This window comes from Oncorhynchus clarkii, chromosome 17 (assembly GCF_045791955.1).
Source record: "Oncorhynchus clarkii lewisi isolate Uvic-CL-2024 chromosome 17, UVic_Ocla_1.0, whole genome shotgun sequence".
NCBI lineage: Eukaryota > Metazoa > Chordata > Actinopteri > Salmoniformes > Salmonidae > Oncorhynchus > Oncorhynchus clarkii.
This window is the reverse complement of record NC_092163.1, coordinates 7325689-7342728: the sequence shown is the minus strand read 5'-3', so window position 1 is coordinate 7342728 and position 17040 is coordinate 7325689. Positions and strand designations below refer to the sequence as shown.

The 17040-nt window shown below is 45.5% G+C and overlaps 2 protein-coding genes across 3 annotated transcripts in view; one reads left to right on the top strand and one right to left on the bottom strand.

Annotated features, from left to right (window-relative positions):
• The window catches only part of LOC139370180 (parvalbumin alpha), a 62199-nt gene extending 45772 nt beyond the window's left edge, over window positions 1-16427 (bottom strand). The window contains exon 1 of the mRNA XM_071109517.1: window positions 16313-16427. The gene's annotated coding sequence lies outside the window, so the exon portion shown is untranslated. The remainder of the gene's footprint in view (window positions 1-16312) is intronic.
• Window positions 1-17040, top strand: part of LOC139370177 (neutrophil cytosol factor 4-like) — a 31427-nt gene that overhangs the window by 4996 nt on the left and 9391 nt on the right. For both annotated transcript variants that reach the window (XM_071109512.1, XM_071109513.1), the window contains exons 5-7: window positions 1242-1369; window positions 2325-2376; window positions 16464-16562. In XM_071109512.1, coding sequence (XP_070965613.1) covers window positions 1242-1369; window positions 2325-2376; window positions 16464-16562 — 279 coding nt within the window. The remainder of the gene's footprint in view (window positions 1-1241; window positions 1370-2324; window positions 2377-16463; window positions 16563-17040) is intronic.

Here is a 17040-nt window from a genome sequence, read left to right as displayed (position 1 = left end):
TAAAGATGAAGGGGAGCAGACAGGTTAAAGATGAAGGGGAGCAGACAGGTTAAAGATGAAGGGGAGCAGACAGGTTAAAGATGAAGGGGAGCAGACAGGTTAAAGATGAAGGGGAGGAGACGGGTTAAAGATGAAGGGGAGGAGACAGGTTAAAGATGAAGGGGAGGAGACAGGTTAAAGATGAAGGGGAGGAGACAGGTTAAAGATGAAGGGGAGGAGACAGGTTAAAGATGAAGGGGAGCAGACAGGTTAAAGATGAAGGGGAGCAGACAGGTTAAAGATGAAGGGGAGCAGACAGGTTAAAGATGAAGGGGAGCAGACAGGTTAAAGATGAAGGGGAGCAGACAGGTTAAAGATGAAGGGGAGGAGACAGGTTAAAGATGAAGGGGAGGAGACAGGTTAAAGATGAAGGGGAGGAGACAGGTTAAAGATGAAGGGGAGGAGACAGGTTAAAGATGAAGGGGAGGAGACGGGTTAAAGATGAAGGGGAGGAGACGGGTTAAAGATGAAGGGGAGGAGACGGGTTAAAGATGAAGGGGAGGAGACGGGTTAAAGATGAAGGGGAGGAGACGGGTTAAAGATGAAGGGGAGCAGACGGGTTAAAGATGAAGGGGAGGAGACAGGTTAAAGATGAAGGGGAGGAGACAGGTTAAAGATGAAGGGGAGGAGACAGGTTAAAGATGAAGGGGAGCAGACAGGTTAAAGATGAAGGGGAGCAGACAGGTTAAAGATGAAGGGGAGCAGACAGGTTAAAGATGAAGGGGAGGAGACAGGTTAAAGATGAAGGGGAGGAGACAGGTTAAAGATGAAGGGGAGGAGACGGGTTAAAGATGAAGGGGAGCAGACAGGTTAAAGAAGGATGTTTAAGCATTGAGACATGGGTTGTGTATGTTTCTCATTCAGAGCGATTATTGGCAAGACAGAAGATTTAAGTGCCTTTGAACGGGGTACAGTATTATGAGCCAGGCACACTGGTTTGTGTCAAGAACTGCAACGCTGCTGGGTTTTTCACGCTCAACAGTTTCCCGTGTGTATCAAGAATGGTCCACCACCCAAAGGACATCCAGCCAACTTGACACAACTGTGGGAAGTATTGGAGTCAACATGGACCAGCATCCCATATATATATATGTATGTCTCCTCTCCTCTCCTCTCCTCTCCTCTCCTCTCCTCTCCTCTCCTCTCCTCTCCTCTCCTCTCCTCTCCTCTCCTCTCCTCTCCTCTCCTCTCCTCTCTATCAGAGATTGCTGGGCCTGCCTACCTGGGTTCTATTGGATGACGACATCAGGATGTTTTTCTACCAGACTGAGTCAGACAGTCAGCACCAACCACGAGCCCTGCGTCGCCTCCGACCCCCTACACGTAGAGTGTAAGCTATCATTTAGTTTTACTGCTCTAATTACGCTGGTAACCAGTTTATAACAGCAGTAAGGCACCTCGGGGTTTGTAGTATATGGGTAATATACCACGGCTAAGGGCTGTATCCAGGCACTCCGTGTTGCGTCATGCATAAGAACAGCTCTTAGCCGTGGTATATCGGCCGTATACCACACCCCTTTGGGCCTTATTGCTTAAATATAACACCACAGTAATACTGTTTCAACGTGTCACTACTGCTACTTCCTGTAACTCTGGGACTCTTTAGCAGTCAGCTACTACTCCCCCAAAACAACTTGCTCCCTCCATACTTCTTTTAAACTGTTGACTCATTCAGAGTTCCCTGCACCACAGTCTCACATGAATAGAACTCTTACTTCTTCCACTTTCTGGGCACCACCCATTACTGAGACTGCTTGACCTCTGAACCGCCTTCACTTAGCCCTGTAACAGAGAGTTGTTGGCCACTGTCGTTTCCTCTAATGTTCACTTCTCTGATGTGTTGCTCTCTTTTGTCACGGGGTTGCGTCCCAAATGGCACCCTATTCCCTATATAGTGCACTACTTTTGACCAGGGCCCATAGTGCACTATTTAGGGAATAGGGTGCTGTTTGGGATGCTGTCAGAGTTCCCCGTTAGGAGATGTGGTAACTAAGGACATGTTATGTGCTAATTAGGGAGTCTCTCAACAGGAAGTGATGTAAACTAGGACTCTCTCTATTTCCTCTTTGGACTGATCTCACTCACCGCAGGGTTTTTCACATTTTCTAAACGGTCATCTCTGACAGTACGATGAAATGTTAAAACTCCATTTCTATTTCTTGCTCTCCCTCCCTCCCTCCCTCCCTCCCTCCCTCCCTCCCTCCCTCCCTCCCTCCCTCCCTCCCTCCCTCCCTCCCCCCCCTCTCTCTCTCTCTCTCTCTCTCCCTCCCCCTCTCTCTCTTCAGGAAGACAGTCAAAACCAACCAGACAGATGTCTTCTCCTCCCCCAGAGCTGAGGTACAGTACTTCTCTTTTTTCCTCTTAACCCTCTGTTTCGATCTCTCTCTATCTCTCTATCTATCTATCTATCTGAGGTAGGCCTACAGTACTGTAAAACTGTTGCTTTGGTTACGGTCTTCACGCTTACCCACACAACCCAAACCCTGTCAGGATAACGCAACATGTTACCATAACCACCACATAAACAAGCAACCATGTAACATTGTGATCAATGACAGTTAGCATGTTGTTTGAAGTAACCACAGTACAGGGTCATATGAAGGACAGCCCCTCCACACACACAACACACAATCAGGTGGGAATTACACAAAACCTTGTAGATATACATCAACATACACTACTGGTCAAAAGTTTTAGAACACCTACTCATTTAAGTGTTTTTCTTTATATTTACTATTTTCTACAGTGTAGAAGACTTTAGAGACTTTAAAACTATGAAATAACACATGGATTCATGTAGAAACCAAAAAAGTGTTAAACAAATCAAAATATATTTTATATTTGCGGTTCTTCAATAGCCACCCTCTGCCTTGTTCTAAACCGTTTGACCGGTAGTGTAGATCTGTTTGGTTTCTAGCTGAAGAATTGACTAGTCTCTCTATAGATCTATTTGTGACTGGAAAGGACCTAATGGAGTCATTAACGGGGTTAAACAGAAGTTGTTTCTCCACCCCCCTGAGTCTGTGACTCCGTTGACCTCTGAGAGTGGTTTCTCATTCTGTTTTGCTCCTTTAATCCTCTGTCTTTCTCCTCTCTCTCTCCACTCTTTCCATCCATCCTCTGTCACGCTCTCTCCTTCATTTTCTCCCTCACTTTATCATATTTTAGCATTAACCCCCCCCCCCCCCCCTTTCATGTCTCTTTCCAAGGCTACCTTCATCCCTCGCTCCTGTCATCGTTCCTTGGGAGAGGTTTGTCTTTCTTTCTTCTAGTTCCCCCTGTTCTCATTCTGGTCATGCCAGAGAGATGGAGAGGAAATATGAAAGAAAAACACCATTTAAATTCTACTGTCGTCTTAACTGGACTGGGGAGGGAGATAAGGTGAGGGTGGGGATAGGTTAGTGTGTGAGGGTGTGTGTGTGTGTGTGTGGGGGGGGGGGGGGGGGATAGGTTAGTGTGTGTGTGTGTGTGTGTGTGTGTGTGTGTGTGTGTGTGTGTGTGTGTGTGTGTGTGTGTGTGTGTGTGTGTGTGTGTGTGTATGTGAGGGTGGGGATAGGTTAGTGTGTGAGGGTGGGGATAGGTTAGTGGGTGTGTTTGGGTGACCTTGTTTAGTGTGTGTGTGTGTGTGTGTGTGTGTGTACTCTCGAGGACCTGGTCTAAAGGGGCCGTCAGTGGTCGTTTGAAATCCTTGCAGAGGAAATGGCTTTTAGTCTTTACACACAATCTCTGTTAGAAGAGTTAACCCCTCCCCCCCCCCACACACACACTTTTAGTCTTTACACACAATCTCTGTTAGAAGAGTTAACCCCTCCCCTCCCCACCCCACACACACACTTTTAGTCTTTACACACAATCTCTGTTAGAAGAGTTAACCCCTCCCCCCCCCCACACACACACACACACACACACACACACAGATTCCATAATGTCCGTAAAGACCGTTATGACAGTGGGAGGATGACTCTCTTCTGGACTGTAGGTTATATACAGCCAGGTCACACAAGATCCACTGCCAAATTAGACTAAAAAAATGACTTCAAAACTGTCCACTAGGGGCAATGGTGAGCGCTTTTACCATCAAGTTGTCTTGGGTTTTGCTATGGCGTTGTGGGCGGGGATGGCGGACGGGCGGCTCCGAGGGTCACGTGCTCAATCCCAGTGATAGGACCTTGTTTATTTATTTTAGTTTTAACCCCTTAACCCTTAACCCTTAACCCTATCCTTTAACCATTGGGAATTATTGCCTAAACTTCACTTTCGAAATTTGACATTTATGGACAAGGGTTTGGATGTCTACAGTAAGACTGTGAGAGCTTGTTGTTTTAAATAAGGTGTGTGTGTGTGTGTGTGTCGTATCACTCAGTTTTAAAGCTTCACTAACCACAGTTAAAGGAGACCAGTACTTTAGCTTGGGACATGGTCAAACGTACTGCATCTCTCACACACATATTCTCTCCACTCCCCTCTGTCACACACACACACACACACACACACACACACACACACACACACACACACACTCATGCCCCCCTCCCCTCTCTGTCACACACACACACACACACACACACACACACACACACACACACACACACACACACACACACACACACACACACACACACACACACACACACACTCATTCATTCTCCCCTCTCTGTCACACACACTTCATTCTCCCCTCCTCTCTCTGTCACACACACTCATTCCCCCCTCCCCTTCCTGTCACACACAGTACAGTGAACCGTAAACTCACAGTCCTCTCTGCCCACACCATAGTCATTATAGTTTATCCATCCCTCTCAGCACTGTGCGTGTGTGTGGTTGAGTGCTTCAGACTGTTATCTGCGTTTGGTCATGTGAACTGAAGTGTCCATTAGATGTAATCTAAACTATGGTCAATGACCCGATGTGGAGATGGATGGCACTAATCACACATTTGACTTGTGTTGTCCAGTTCAGCGTTAGCGCTACAGGCAATGAGCCATAGGGATGCGCTAGTAGCAAGCGTTAGCTAAGCCAGTCGTAGTCAGAGTAAGAAGGTGAGAAAGTGGTGAGGTTTGTCTTTTGTCTTTGACAGTGCAAAAGATGACAGAGGGAGAGAGTTGTGTTCAGGTGAAGTCATGTCTTGATGTCTTGAATGAAGTTTCATTTTTGGCAGAATGCCTCTAGATTTGGTAGCTGTGTCAATGGCACAGTTTGGTTATTAACTATTTAAGTGGGGACAGGACACACACACACACACACACACACACACACACACACCAGCCGCTCAGGTGCCCTCCTCCTCAAGGGCACCATTTATATCCTCCCATGATCCTTCACTTCACCCAAGCCAACCATGAAGTGGGTCATCCAATTAAGACAAAACAGAAAAACTCCCTCCCTATTGGCTAGCTGTGTTAAACGAGCTGAATGCATTCATTAAGTTATGGGTCGTTAAGATTGTAATTGGAACGTGTGACTCCTCCCATTGGTGAGGTGACCCTAGGGCCATAGCTATATTGTTAGATCAGGTTTTAATCAGTCCCTCCTCATGTGTCTATATCTAGACTATGTGCACTACTTTAGACCAGGGCCCATAAGGCAGGTCTATATGTGTCTATAGTTAGATTAGGTGCACTACTTTAGACCAGGTCCCATAAGGCACCCTAGATCTACATGACTCTATAGTTAGACCACTAGGTCTAGTCTGACACTACCCCCCTGGCTCCTTAACCCTAGAGCCATGACTATATAGTTAGACCACTAGGTCTAGTCTGACACTATCCCCCTGGCTCCTTAACCCTAGAGCCATGACTCTATAATTAGACCACTAGGTATGGTCTGACACTACCCCCCTGGCTCCTTAACCCTAGAGCCATGACTCTATAATTAGACCACTAGGTATGGTCTGACACTACCCCCCTGGCTCCTTAACCCTAGAGCCATGACTCTATAATTAGACCACTAGGTCTAGTCTGACACTATCCCCCTGGCTCCTTAACCCTAGAGCCATGACTCTATAGTTAGACCAGGTGTTAATCAGTCCTCTGGGGAAGCTGAATCTAGATCGCAGGTCTATGTGACCCTTGGGCCACATTTCTATAGTTTGATTCGGCACCCTAGACTGGCACCCTATTCTCTTGTGCACTACTTTAGACCAGGGCCCATAAGGCAGGTCTACATGTGTCTATAGTTGGATTAGGTGCACTACTTTAGACCAGGGCCCATAAGGCAGGTCTATATGTGTCTATAGTTGGATTAGGTGCACTACTTTAGACACGGGCCCATAAGGCAGGTCTATATGTGTCTATAGTTGAATTAGGTGCACTACTTTAGACCAGGACCCATAAGGCAGGTCTATATGTGTCTATAGTTGAATTAGGTGCACTACTTTAGACCAGGACCCATAAGGCAGGTCTATATGTGTCTATAGTTGGATTAGGTGCACTACTTTAGACCAGGGCCCATAAGGCAGGTCTATATGTGTCTATAGTTGGATTAGGTGCACTACTTTAGACCAGGACCCATAAGGCAGGTCTATATGTGATACTCTGACAGCACTTTTGTCAACCCCCTAAAAACACTTCACAAGTTCAGGTCTCTGTCGTCCTCGACTCCGTCTGACCAGAAATACCAGGCCTGGATAGTAACTCCATAGGAGATGGAGGGAGATGAGACCTGAAGAAGGGAAAGGTTGAGTTGAGGGATTGTGAGTGTGGGGGAGGGGTTGGTTGGTGGGTGGATGTGGGCGAGGGGTTGATTGTTTGGTGGGTGGGTGGGTGTGGGCGAGGGGTTGGTTGGTGGGTGGGTGGGTGTGGGGGAGGGGTTGGTTGGTGGGTGGATGTGGGCGAGGGGTTGGTTGTTTGGTGGGTGGGTGGGTGTGGGCGAGGGGTTGGTTGTTTGGTGGGTGGGTGGGTGTGGGGGAGGGGTTGGTTGTTTGGTGGGTGGGTGGGTGTGGGCGAGGGGTTGGTTGTTTGGTGGGTGGGTGGGTGGGTGGGTGGGTGTGGGCGAGGGGGTGGTTGTTTGGTGGGTGGGTGGGTGTGGGCGAGGGGTTGGTTGTTTGGTGGGTGGGTGGGTGTGGGCGAGGGGTTGGTTGGTGGGTGGGTGGGTGGGTGTGGGGGAGGGGTTGGTTGTTTGGTGGGTGGGTGGGTGTGGGGGAGGGGTTGGTTGTTTGGTGGGTGGGTGGGTGTGGGCGAGGGGTTGGTTGGTGGGTGTGGGGGAGGGGTTGGTTGGTGTGTGTGTGGGGGGGGGGCGGGTTGGTTGGTTGAGGGATGGTGTGTGCGCGTGTGTGTGTGTGTGTGTGTGTGTGTGGGGGTGGGGGGTATTTTTGAAGTGTGACAGGTATGGACTTGGATGAACCAGATGTGTGTGCTGTGCCCGTATGCCTCATCATCATCATTCTCATCAAAGTAAAACCCACACACACTCATTCGAAATCCCACTGTGTGTGTTTCACAGTGTATCACACACTCACCTTTTCTGATCTTCTCTGCTAAATATAGATCCCCAATCACACTCTACAGTAAACTCCTGTGTTAATGTTAATAGCAGATAATATCATCTCTCTGTAATTCATCTGTGTGTCGTACACTGTTCCACACTGATTTACACAGAGATTGATGAATAGATAATGGAGGGAGAGAGGGGGAAGGGGTGAGAGAGATGGAGAGAGAGGGGGAAGGGGTGAGAGAGACCGAGAGAAGGGGAAGGGGTGAGAGAGATGGAGAGAGAGGGGGAAGGGGTGAGAGAGGGGGGAAGGGGTGAGAGAGGGGGGAAGGGGTGAGAGAGAGGGGGAAGGGGTGAGAAAGAGGGAGGAAGGGGTGAGAGATGAGAGAGTGGGGGGGAAGGGGTGAGAGATGGAGAGAGAGGGGGGAAGGGCTGACAGAGAGGGGGAAGGGGTGAGGGAGGTAGAGAGAGAGGGGGAAGGGGTGAGTGAGGTAGAGAGAGAGGGGAAATTGTGAGACAGAAAAGGGGAGTGGAAAAGATTGAATGTGTGATTTAGAAAGAGTGAGAGAGGGGAAAGATGGAGAAAGAGTAGGGATATCAAATCATATTTTATTTGTCACATACACATGGTTAGCAGATGTTAATGCGAGTGTAGCGAAATGCTTGTGCTTCTAGTTCCGACCATGTAGTAATATCTAACAAGTAATCTAACAATTTCACAACAACTACCTTATACACACAAGTGTAAAGGAATGAATAAGAATATGTACATATAAATATATGGATGAGTGATGGCTGAACGGCATAGGCAAGATGCAGTAGATGGTATAGAATACAGTATATACATATGAGATGAGTAATGTAGGGTATGTAAACATTATATAAAGTGGCATTGTTTAAAGTGGCTAGTGGTATATTTATTACATCAATTTTTCCATTATTAAAGTGGCTGGAGTTGAGTCAGTATGTTGGCAGCAGCCACTCAATGTTAGTGATGGCTGTTTAATAGTCTTTGAGATAGAAGCTGTTTTTCAGTCTCTCAGCCCCTGCTCGCCTTCTGGATGGTAGTGGTGTGAACAGGCAGTGGCTCGGGTGATTGTTGTCCTTGATGATCTTTTTGTCCTTCCTGTGACATCGGGTGGTGTAGGTGTCCTGGAGGGCAGGTAGTTTGCCCCCAGTGATGCGTTGTGCAGACCTCACTACCCTCTGGAGAGCCTTCCGGTTATGGGCAGAGCAGTTGCCGTTCCAGGCGGTGATACAGCCCGACAGGATGCTCTCGATTGTGCATCTGTAAAAGTTTGTGGGTGTTTTTGGTGACAAGCCGCGCCTTCTTCACCCCGCTGTCTGTGTGGGTGGACCATTTCACTTTGTCTGTGATGTGTACGCCGAAGAACTTAAAACTTTCCACCCTCTCCACTACTGTCCCGTCGATGTGGATAGGGGGCTGCTCCCGCTGCTGTTTCCTGAAGTCCACGATCATCTCCTTTGTTTTGTTGTCATTGAGTGTGAGGTTATTTTCCTGACACCACACTCCGAGGGCCTTCACCTCCTCCGTGTAGGCCGTCTTGTCGTTGTTGGTAATCAAGCCTACCACTGTAGTGTTGTCTGCAAACTTGATGATTTGAGTTGGAGGCGTGCATGGCCACGCAGTCATGGGTGAACAGGGAGTACAGGAGAGTGCTGAGAATGCACCCTTGTGGGGCCCCAGTGTTGAGGGGTGGAGATGTTGTTTCCTACCCTCACCATCTGGGGGCGGCCCATCAGAAAGTCCAGGACCCAGTTGCACAGGGCGGGGTCGAGACCCAGGGTCTCAAGCTTAATTCCGAGTTTGGAGGGTACTATGGTGTTAAATGCTGAACTGTAGTCGATGAACAGCATTCTTACATAGGTATTCCTCTTGTCCAGATGGGTTAGGGCAGTGTGCAGTGTGATGGCGATTGCGTTGTCTGTGGACCTATTTGGGTGGTAAGCAAATTGGAGTGGGTCTAGGGTGTCAGGTAGGGTGGAGGTGATATGGTCCTTGACTAGTCTCTCAAAGCACTTCATGATGACGGAAGTCGTTTAGCTCAGTTACCTTCGCTTTCTTGGGAACAGGAACAATGGTGGCCCTCTTGAAGCATGTGGAAACAGCAGACTGGGATAAGGATTGATTGAATATGTCCGTAAACACACCAGCCAGCTGGTCTGCGCATGCTCTGAGGACGTGGCTGGGGATGCTGTCTGGGGCTGCTACCTTGCGAGGGTTAACAAGTTGAAATGTTTTACTCACGTTGGCCGCGGTGAAGAAGAGCCCGCAGGTTTTGGTAGCGGGCCATGTCAGTGGCACTGTATTGTCCTCGAAGCGAGCAAAGAAGTTGTTTAGTCTGTCTGGGAGCAAGACATCCTGGTCCGCAATGGGGCTGGTTTTTCTTTTGTAGTCCGTGATTGACTGTAGACTGTAGGATGGAGTGATAGAAAGAGAGCTGGAGAGAGAGAAAGGGAAACAACTAACGAGGGTGTGAGTGAGTGTGAGAGGGCGCTAAGGAGATTCCTATCTCAACTTTTTCCATACCCTGTGTTTATTGGGAGAGAATGTTGCTTATCCAGCCAGGTCGTTCAAGATTGACTTTGAAGTTGGGCTTCTATCCATGTCCTGAGGACGTTGGGAAATGCCTTCAAAACGGGTCACTAGGGGAAACGAGCACTTGAGCATCAAGTCATCTCATGACTGGATCAGATGGGGAAAGGGGGGATACCTAGTCAGTCGTATAACTGAATGCCTTCAACTGAAATGTGTCTTCTGCATTTAACCCAACCCCTCTGAATCAGAGAGGTGCCTTAATCGACATCCACATCTTCAGCGCCCAGGGGGTTAACTGCCTTGTTCAGGGGCAGAACGACAGATTTTTACCTTGTCAGCTCGGGGATTCGATCCAGCAACCTTTTGGTTACTGGCCCAACGCTCTAACCACTGGAAGGTTGCGTGTTCAATCCCAGTGGGGGGGTTCTAACCCCATCCCAAACCTTAACCCTTACCCCTTACCTTAACCATTTAGAATGAGTGACTGAATGTAACCCTTACCTTAACCATTTAGAATGAGTGACTGAATTTAACCCTTACCTTAACCATTTAGAATGAGTGACTGAATGTAACCCTTACCTTAACCAGTAGAATGAGTGACTGAATGTAACCCTTACCTTAACCATCTAGAATGAGTGACTGAATTTAACCCTTAACTTCTAAATGTGACTTTTGGAGAAATGGAGCGATACAGAGCAGCAGGAGAAAAACACTTTGAAATGACATTTGGAGAACGTGGATGAACGTCTAATTCTGCAGTGAGACTGTGAGAGCTTGTTGCTCATGCACACACACACACACACACACACACACACACACACACACACACACACACACACACACACACACACACACACACACACACACACACACACACACACATTAAGCCCTGCAGTAATTTGACATTGTAATCAAACAATACATTTTTGGTGTACTGCATTCTAAACAGCAGGATCTGGGTAGTGTGTGTGTCTGCGCTCTGTTGTCTGCACAATCATGTCAGTGTGTGTTCTCAGGGTCTGGGTAATCTGCTGCTGTAAAATACTGCCTCAATTAAACTGGCCCACACACACACACACACACACACACACACGTACACACACACACACACACACACACGCACACACACACACTAGAGATTTGGCATGTCTGTAGGATCACTCAGATTGTAATGAATTGGTGCACCAATTGTCAGGTTATCAGGCATCGCATACACTTTTGTCCAAAAGTAAGTGGACACCTGGTCGTTGAACATCTCATTCCAAAATCATGGGCATTAATATGGAGATGGTCTCCCCTTTCCTATTACAGCAGCCTCCACTCTTCTGGGAAGGCTTTCCAATAGATGTTGTAACATTGCTGAGGGGACTTGCTTCCATTCAGCCAAAAGAGCATTAGTTCGGTCGGGCACTGATGTTGGCTGATTTAAGCATTTTTGTATATAAAGTGTATGTACAGTACTCCAGGGTGCAAAACTGACCCAAGATCAGCATCTAAGGGAATGTTACCCTACAGCAGGGTAGACAACCCCGTTCCTGGAGTGACACAGGTACTGCAGGATTGTGTTCCAATTAGGCACCACATCCTCCAAACTGACCAACTGAGCTAAATGTAAAAACATGAAGGGCCTGTAATACAACAAGGTGGCCCTGGGCTGCTCCAGATACCACTCACTGTACAACAGTAGCTATTATACTATACTACAGGGTTTGTCTCGGCCCCCCCACACACACACATACACTGCTCCTCACACTCCCACTGCTTCAACATCTCTTAACACCCTCTCTCTCACTCACTCACTCACTCACTCACTCACTCACTCCTCTCTCTCTCTCTCTCTTCGCGTTCTCTCTCTTCTCTCTCTCTCTCTCTCTCTCACTCACTCCTCTCTTTCACTCACTCACTCACTCCTCTCTTTCTCTCTCTCTATCTCTCTCTCTTCGCTCTCTCTCTCTCTTCGCTTTCTCTCTCTCTCTCTTCACTTTCTCTCTCTCTCTCTTCTCTCTTCTGTCTCTTTCTTTCTCTCTCTCTCTCTCTCTCTCTCTCTCTCTCTCTCTCTCTTTGCTTTCTCTCTCTCTCTTCTCAGTCTCTCTCTCTCTCTCTTTTTGCTTTCTCTCTCTTCTCAGTCTCTTTCTTTCTCTCTCTCTCTCTCTCTCTCTCTCTCTCTCTCTCTCTCTCTTCGCTTTCTCTCTCTCTCTCTTCGCTTTCTTTCTCTCTCTCTCTTCGCTTTCTCTCTCTCTCTCTCTCTTCGCTTTCTCTCTCTCTCTCTCTCTCTTCGCTTTCTCTCTCTCTCTCTCTCTCTCTCTCACACTTTCTCTCTCTTCGCTTTCTCTCTCTCTCTCTCTCTTCACTTTCTCTCTCTCTCTCTCTCTCTCTCTCTCTCTCTCTCTTTTTGCTTTCTCTCTCTCTCTCTCTTCTCCATCTCCATCTGTAGTTCTCCTCTTTGTCTTGATGTCATCTGTCTCTGTGTCCTTCACTCTCCTCCTCTTCACCTTTACTCCACCCGTCCCTCCATCTCCTACTTGACTGAGCAAAGCTTCAGCAGTGTGTGTGTGTCCACATGCAGGCATGTGTGTGTGTATGTGTGTCCTTCTTATCTGTAATAGGTTTGTTTATTACCTGTCCCCAGATGCCCTGTTAGCGCAGTACAGCAGTAATACTAATGTAGGAACACACAGACACACACACACACACACACACACACACACACACACACACACACACACACACACACACACACACACACACACACACACACACACACACACACACACACAATACATTAGTATTGTTAATGTAGGATGTGGTCACTCTTTATGTTACTACCATCATTAAACAGGAGATTAACTAATCTTTATGTTATTACCATCATTAAACAGGTGATTAACTACTCTTTATGTTCCTACCATCATTAAACAGGAGATTAACTACTCTTTATGTTACTACCATCATTAAACAGGAGATTAACTAATCTTTATGTTACTACCATCATTAAACAGGAGATTAACTACTCTTTATGTTCCTACCATCATTAAACAGGAGATTAACTACTCTTTATGTTACTACCATCATTAAACAGGAGATTAACTAATCTTTATGTTACTACCATCATTAAACAGGAGATTAACTACTCTATGTTACTACCATCATTAAACTACTCTTTATGTTCCTACCATCATTAAACAGGAGATTAACTACTCTATGTTACTACCATCATTAAACTACTCCCTATGTTACTACCATCATTAAACAGGAGATTAACTACTCTTTATGTTACTACCATCATTAAACTACTCTTTATGTTATTACCATCATTAAACAGGAGATTAACTAATCTTTATGTTACTACCATCATTAAACAGGAGATTAACTACTCTTTATGTTACTACCATCATTAAACAGGAGATTAACTACTCTTTATGTTCCTACCATCATTAAACAGGAGATTAACTACTCTTTATGTTACTACCATCATTAAACAGGAGATTAACTACTCTTTATGTTCCTACCATCATTAAACAGGAGATTAACTACTCTTTATGTTACTACCATCATTAAACAGGAGATTAACTAATCTTTATGTTACTACCATCATTAAACAGGAGATTAACTACTCTATGTTACTACCATCATTAAACTACTCTTTATGTTATTACCATCATTAAACAGGAGATTAACTAATCTTTATGTTATTACCATCATTAAACAGGAGATTAACTACTCTTTATGTTCCTACCATCATTAAACAGGAGATTAACTAATCTTTATGTTACTACCATCATTAAACAGGAGATTAACTACTCTTTATGTTATTACCATCATTAAACAGGAGATTAACTACTCTTTATGTTATTACCATCATTAAACAGGAGATTAACTAATCTTTATGTTACTACCATCATTAAACAGGAGATTAACTAATCTTTATGTTACTACCATCATTAAACAGGAGATTAACTACTCTTTATGTTACTACCATCATTAAACAGGAGATTAACTACTCTTTATGTTATTACCATCATTAAACAGGTGATTAACTACTCTTTATGTTACTACCATCATTAAACTAATCTTTATGTTACTACCATCATTAAACAGGAGATTAACTAATCTTTATGTTATTACCATCATTAAACAGGTGATTAACTACTCTTTATGTTACTACCATCATTAAACTAATCTTTATGTTACTACCATCATTAAACAGGAGATTAACTACTCTTTATGTTATTACCATCATTAAACAGGAGATTAACTACTCTTTATGTTATTACCATCATTAAACAGGAGATTAACTACTCTTTATGTTCCTACCATCATTAAACAGGAGATTAACTACTCTTTATGTTCCTACCATCATTAAACAGGAGATTAACCACTCTTTATGTTCCTACCATCATTAAACAGGAGATTAACTACTCTTTATGTTATTACCATCATTAAACAGGAGATTAACTACTCTTTATGTTCCTACCATCATTAAACAGGAGATTAACTACTCTTTATGTTCCTACCATCATTAAACAGGTGATTAACTACTCTTTATGTTACTACCATCATTAAACTACTCCCTATGTTACTACCATCATTAAACAGGAGATTAACTACTCTTTATGTTCCTACCATCATTAAACAGGTGATTAACTACTCTTTATGTTACTACCATCATTAAACTACTCCCTATGTTCCTACCATCATTAAACAGGAGATTAACTACTCTTTATGTTACTACCATCATTAAACAGGAGATTAACTACTCTTTATGTTACTACCATCATTAAACAGGAGATTAACTACTCTTTATGTTCCTACCATCATTAAACAGGAGATTAACTACTCTTTATGTTACTACCATCATTAAACAGGAGATTAACTACTCTTTATGTTCCTACCATCATTAAACAGGAGATTAACTACTCTTTATGTTCCTACCATCATTAAACAGGAGATTAACTACTCCCTATGTTCCTACCATCATTAAACAGGAGATTAACTACTCTTTATGTTACTACCATCATTAAACTACTCCCTATGTTACTACCATCATTAAACAGGAGATTAACTACTCCCTATGTTCCTACCATCATTAAACAGGAGATTAACTACTCTTTAATACCAGGCAGTTGTGTGGATGAAAAGATATCCTGCTTCTTACCATATTGTTTCTCATTAGTGCCCGTCAAATACCAAGGAGGGGTGTAAAGTGACTGTACACTGTTATCCGTTTTACCACATGTCCTACATTATCATGACTCAGCTCAGAGCCACACTATAAAATACACTATCATGACTCAGCTCAGAGCCACACTATAAAATACATTATCATGACTCAGCTCAGAGCCACACTATAAAATACATTATCATGACTCAGCTCAAAACCACACTATAAAATACATTATCATGACTCAGCTCAAAGGCACACTATAAAATACACTATCGTGACTCAGCTCAAAGGCACACTATAAAATACATTATCATGACTCAGCTCAAAACCACACTATAAAATACATTATCATGACTCAGGTCAGAGCCACACTATAAAATACATTATCATGACTCAGCTCCAAACCACACTATAAAATACACTATCATGACTCAGCTCAAAGCCACACTATAAATTACACTATCATGACTCAGCTCAAAGCCACACTATAAAATACACTATTATGACTCAGCTCAAAACCACACTATAAAATACACGATCATGACTCAGGTCAAAGCCACACTATAAAATACACTATCACGACTTGCTTTTAACCCTTTTAAGTGTGTTATCTTTTTAGCTCTTTTTCCACATTCTCTCCATCACAGTTTTCTAGTACTTTATACTTGTCCGCTTTTACGCACCCCTGCATCTCTCCTCTCCCATCCACCCACACACACACACGCACGCACGCACTCACACACGTACTCACACATGCACTCACACTTGCCCACTCGCTAAGCGCTCAGCTCTCTCTCGTCTCTCTGAGCTGTGTGCCTGTCCGATCCCACGCGTTGTGCAGCATTAGGAGTAGGAGTGTTGTGGAGTGATTTCCTGCACTATGAAGATCTGCTCTAGTCACAAACAAAACCACTTTCATCCCTTCAGAGCCCGTCTCCCTGACTCACACCAGTGTCCTGTTCTCTCTTTCTCTGTACTCCTTTAGGGATCCCTCTTTCTTTCTCTCATCCCTCGCTCCTGGCACTTGTTCCCTCTTGTCTTCTGCTGATTGCTGTCCCGTTCTCTCTCTCTCTCTCTCACACTCACTTCATCATCAGACAAGTAAAATGAGTCACTCTTACCTGTTCGGTTTCTCAGTCTTCTCTCTTTGTCTGTCTCTCTTTCTCTCCCTTTCTCTCGGTTGATCCTGGTTCGCTGCCTGCTGCGGGCGTGTTTGTGTTCTCCTCCGTGTGTGTGTGTGTTCTCCTCCGTGTGTGTGTGTGTGGTTCCCAGGTGGTCTTCGACTTCAGTGGGAGTGGACGACTGGAGCTGAGTATGAAAGCTGGAGAGGTGATCTTCCTTCTGAGGAGAGTTAACACAGACTGGCTGGAGGTGAGCTGCAGGCAAGAGATGGAGGGATGGGAGGGTGGGAGGAATAGAGTGGAGGGATGGAGAGGGAGGAGGGATGGAGGAGGAGAGGGAGGGATGGAGGAGAGGGAGGGTGGGAGGGAGGGAGGAATAGAGTGGAGGGATGGAGGAGAGGGAGGAGGAGGAGAGGGAGGAAGAGGAGAGGGAGGGATGGATAGAGGAAGAGGAGAGGGAGGGATGGATAGAGGAGGAGGAGGAGAGGGAGGGATGGATGGAGGAGGTGGAAGAGATGGAGGAGAGGGAGGGAAGAGAGGGAGGGAGGGATAGAGGAGGAGGAGGAGGAGAGGGAGGGATGGATGGAGGAGGTGGAAGAGATGGAGGAGAGGGAGGGAGGGAGGGAAGAGATGGAGGGAGGGATAGAAGAGGAGGAGGAGAGGGAGGGATGGATGGAGGAGGTGGAAGAGATGGAGGAGAGGGAGGGAGGGATAGAGGAGGAGAGGGA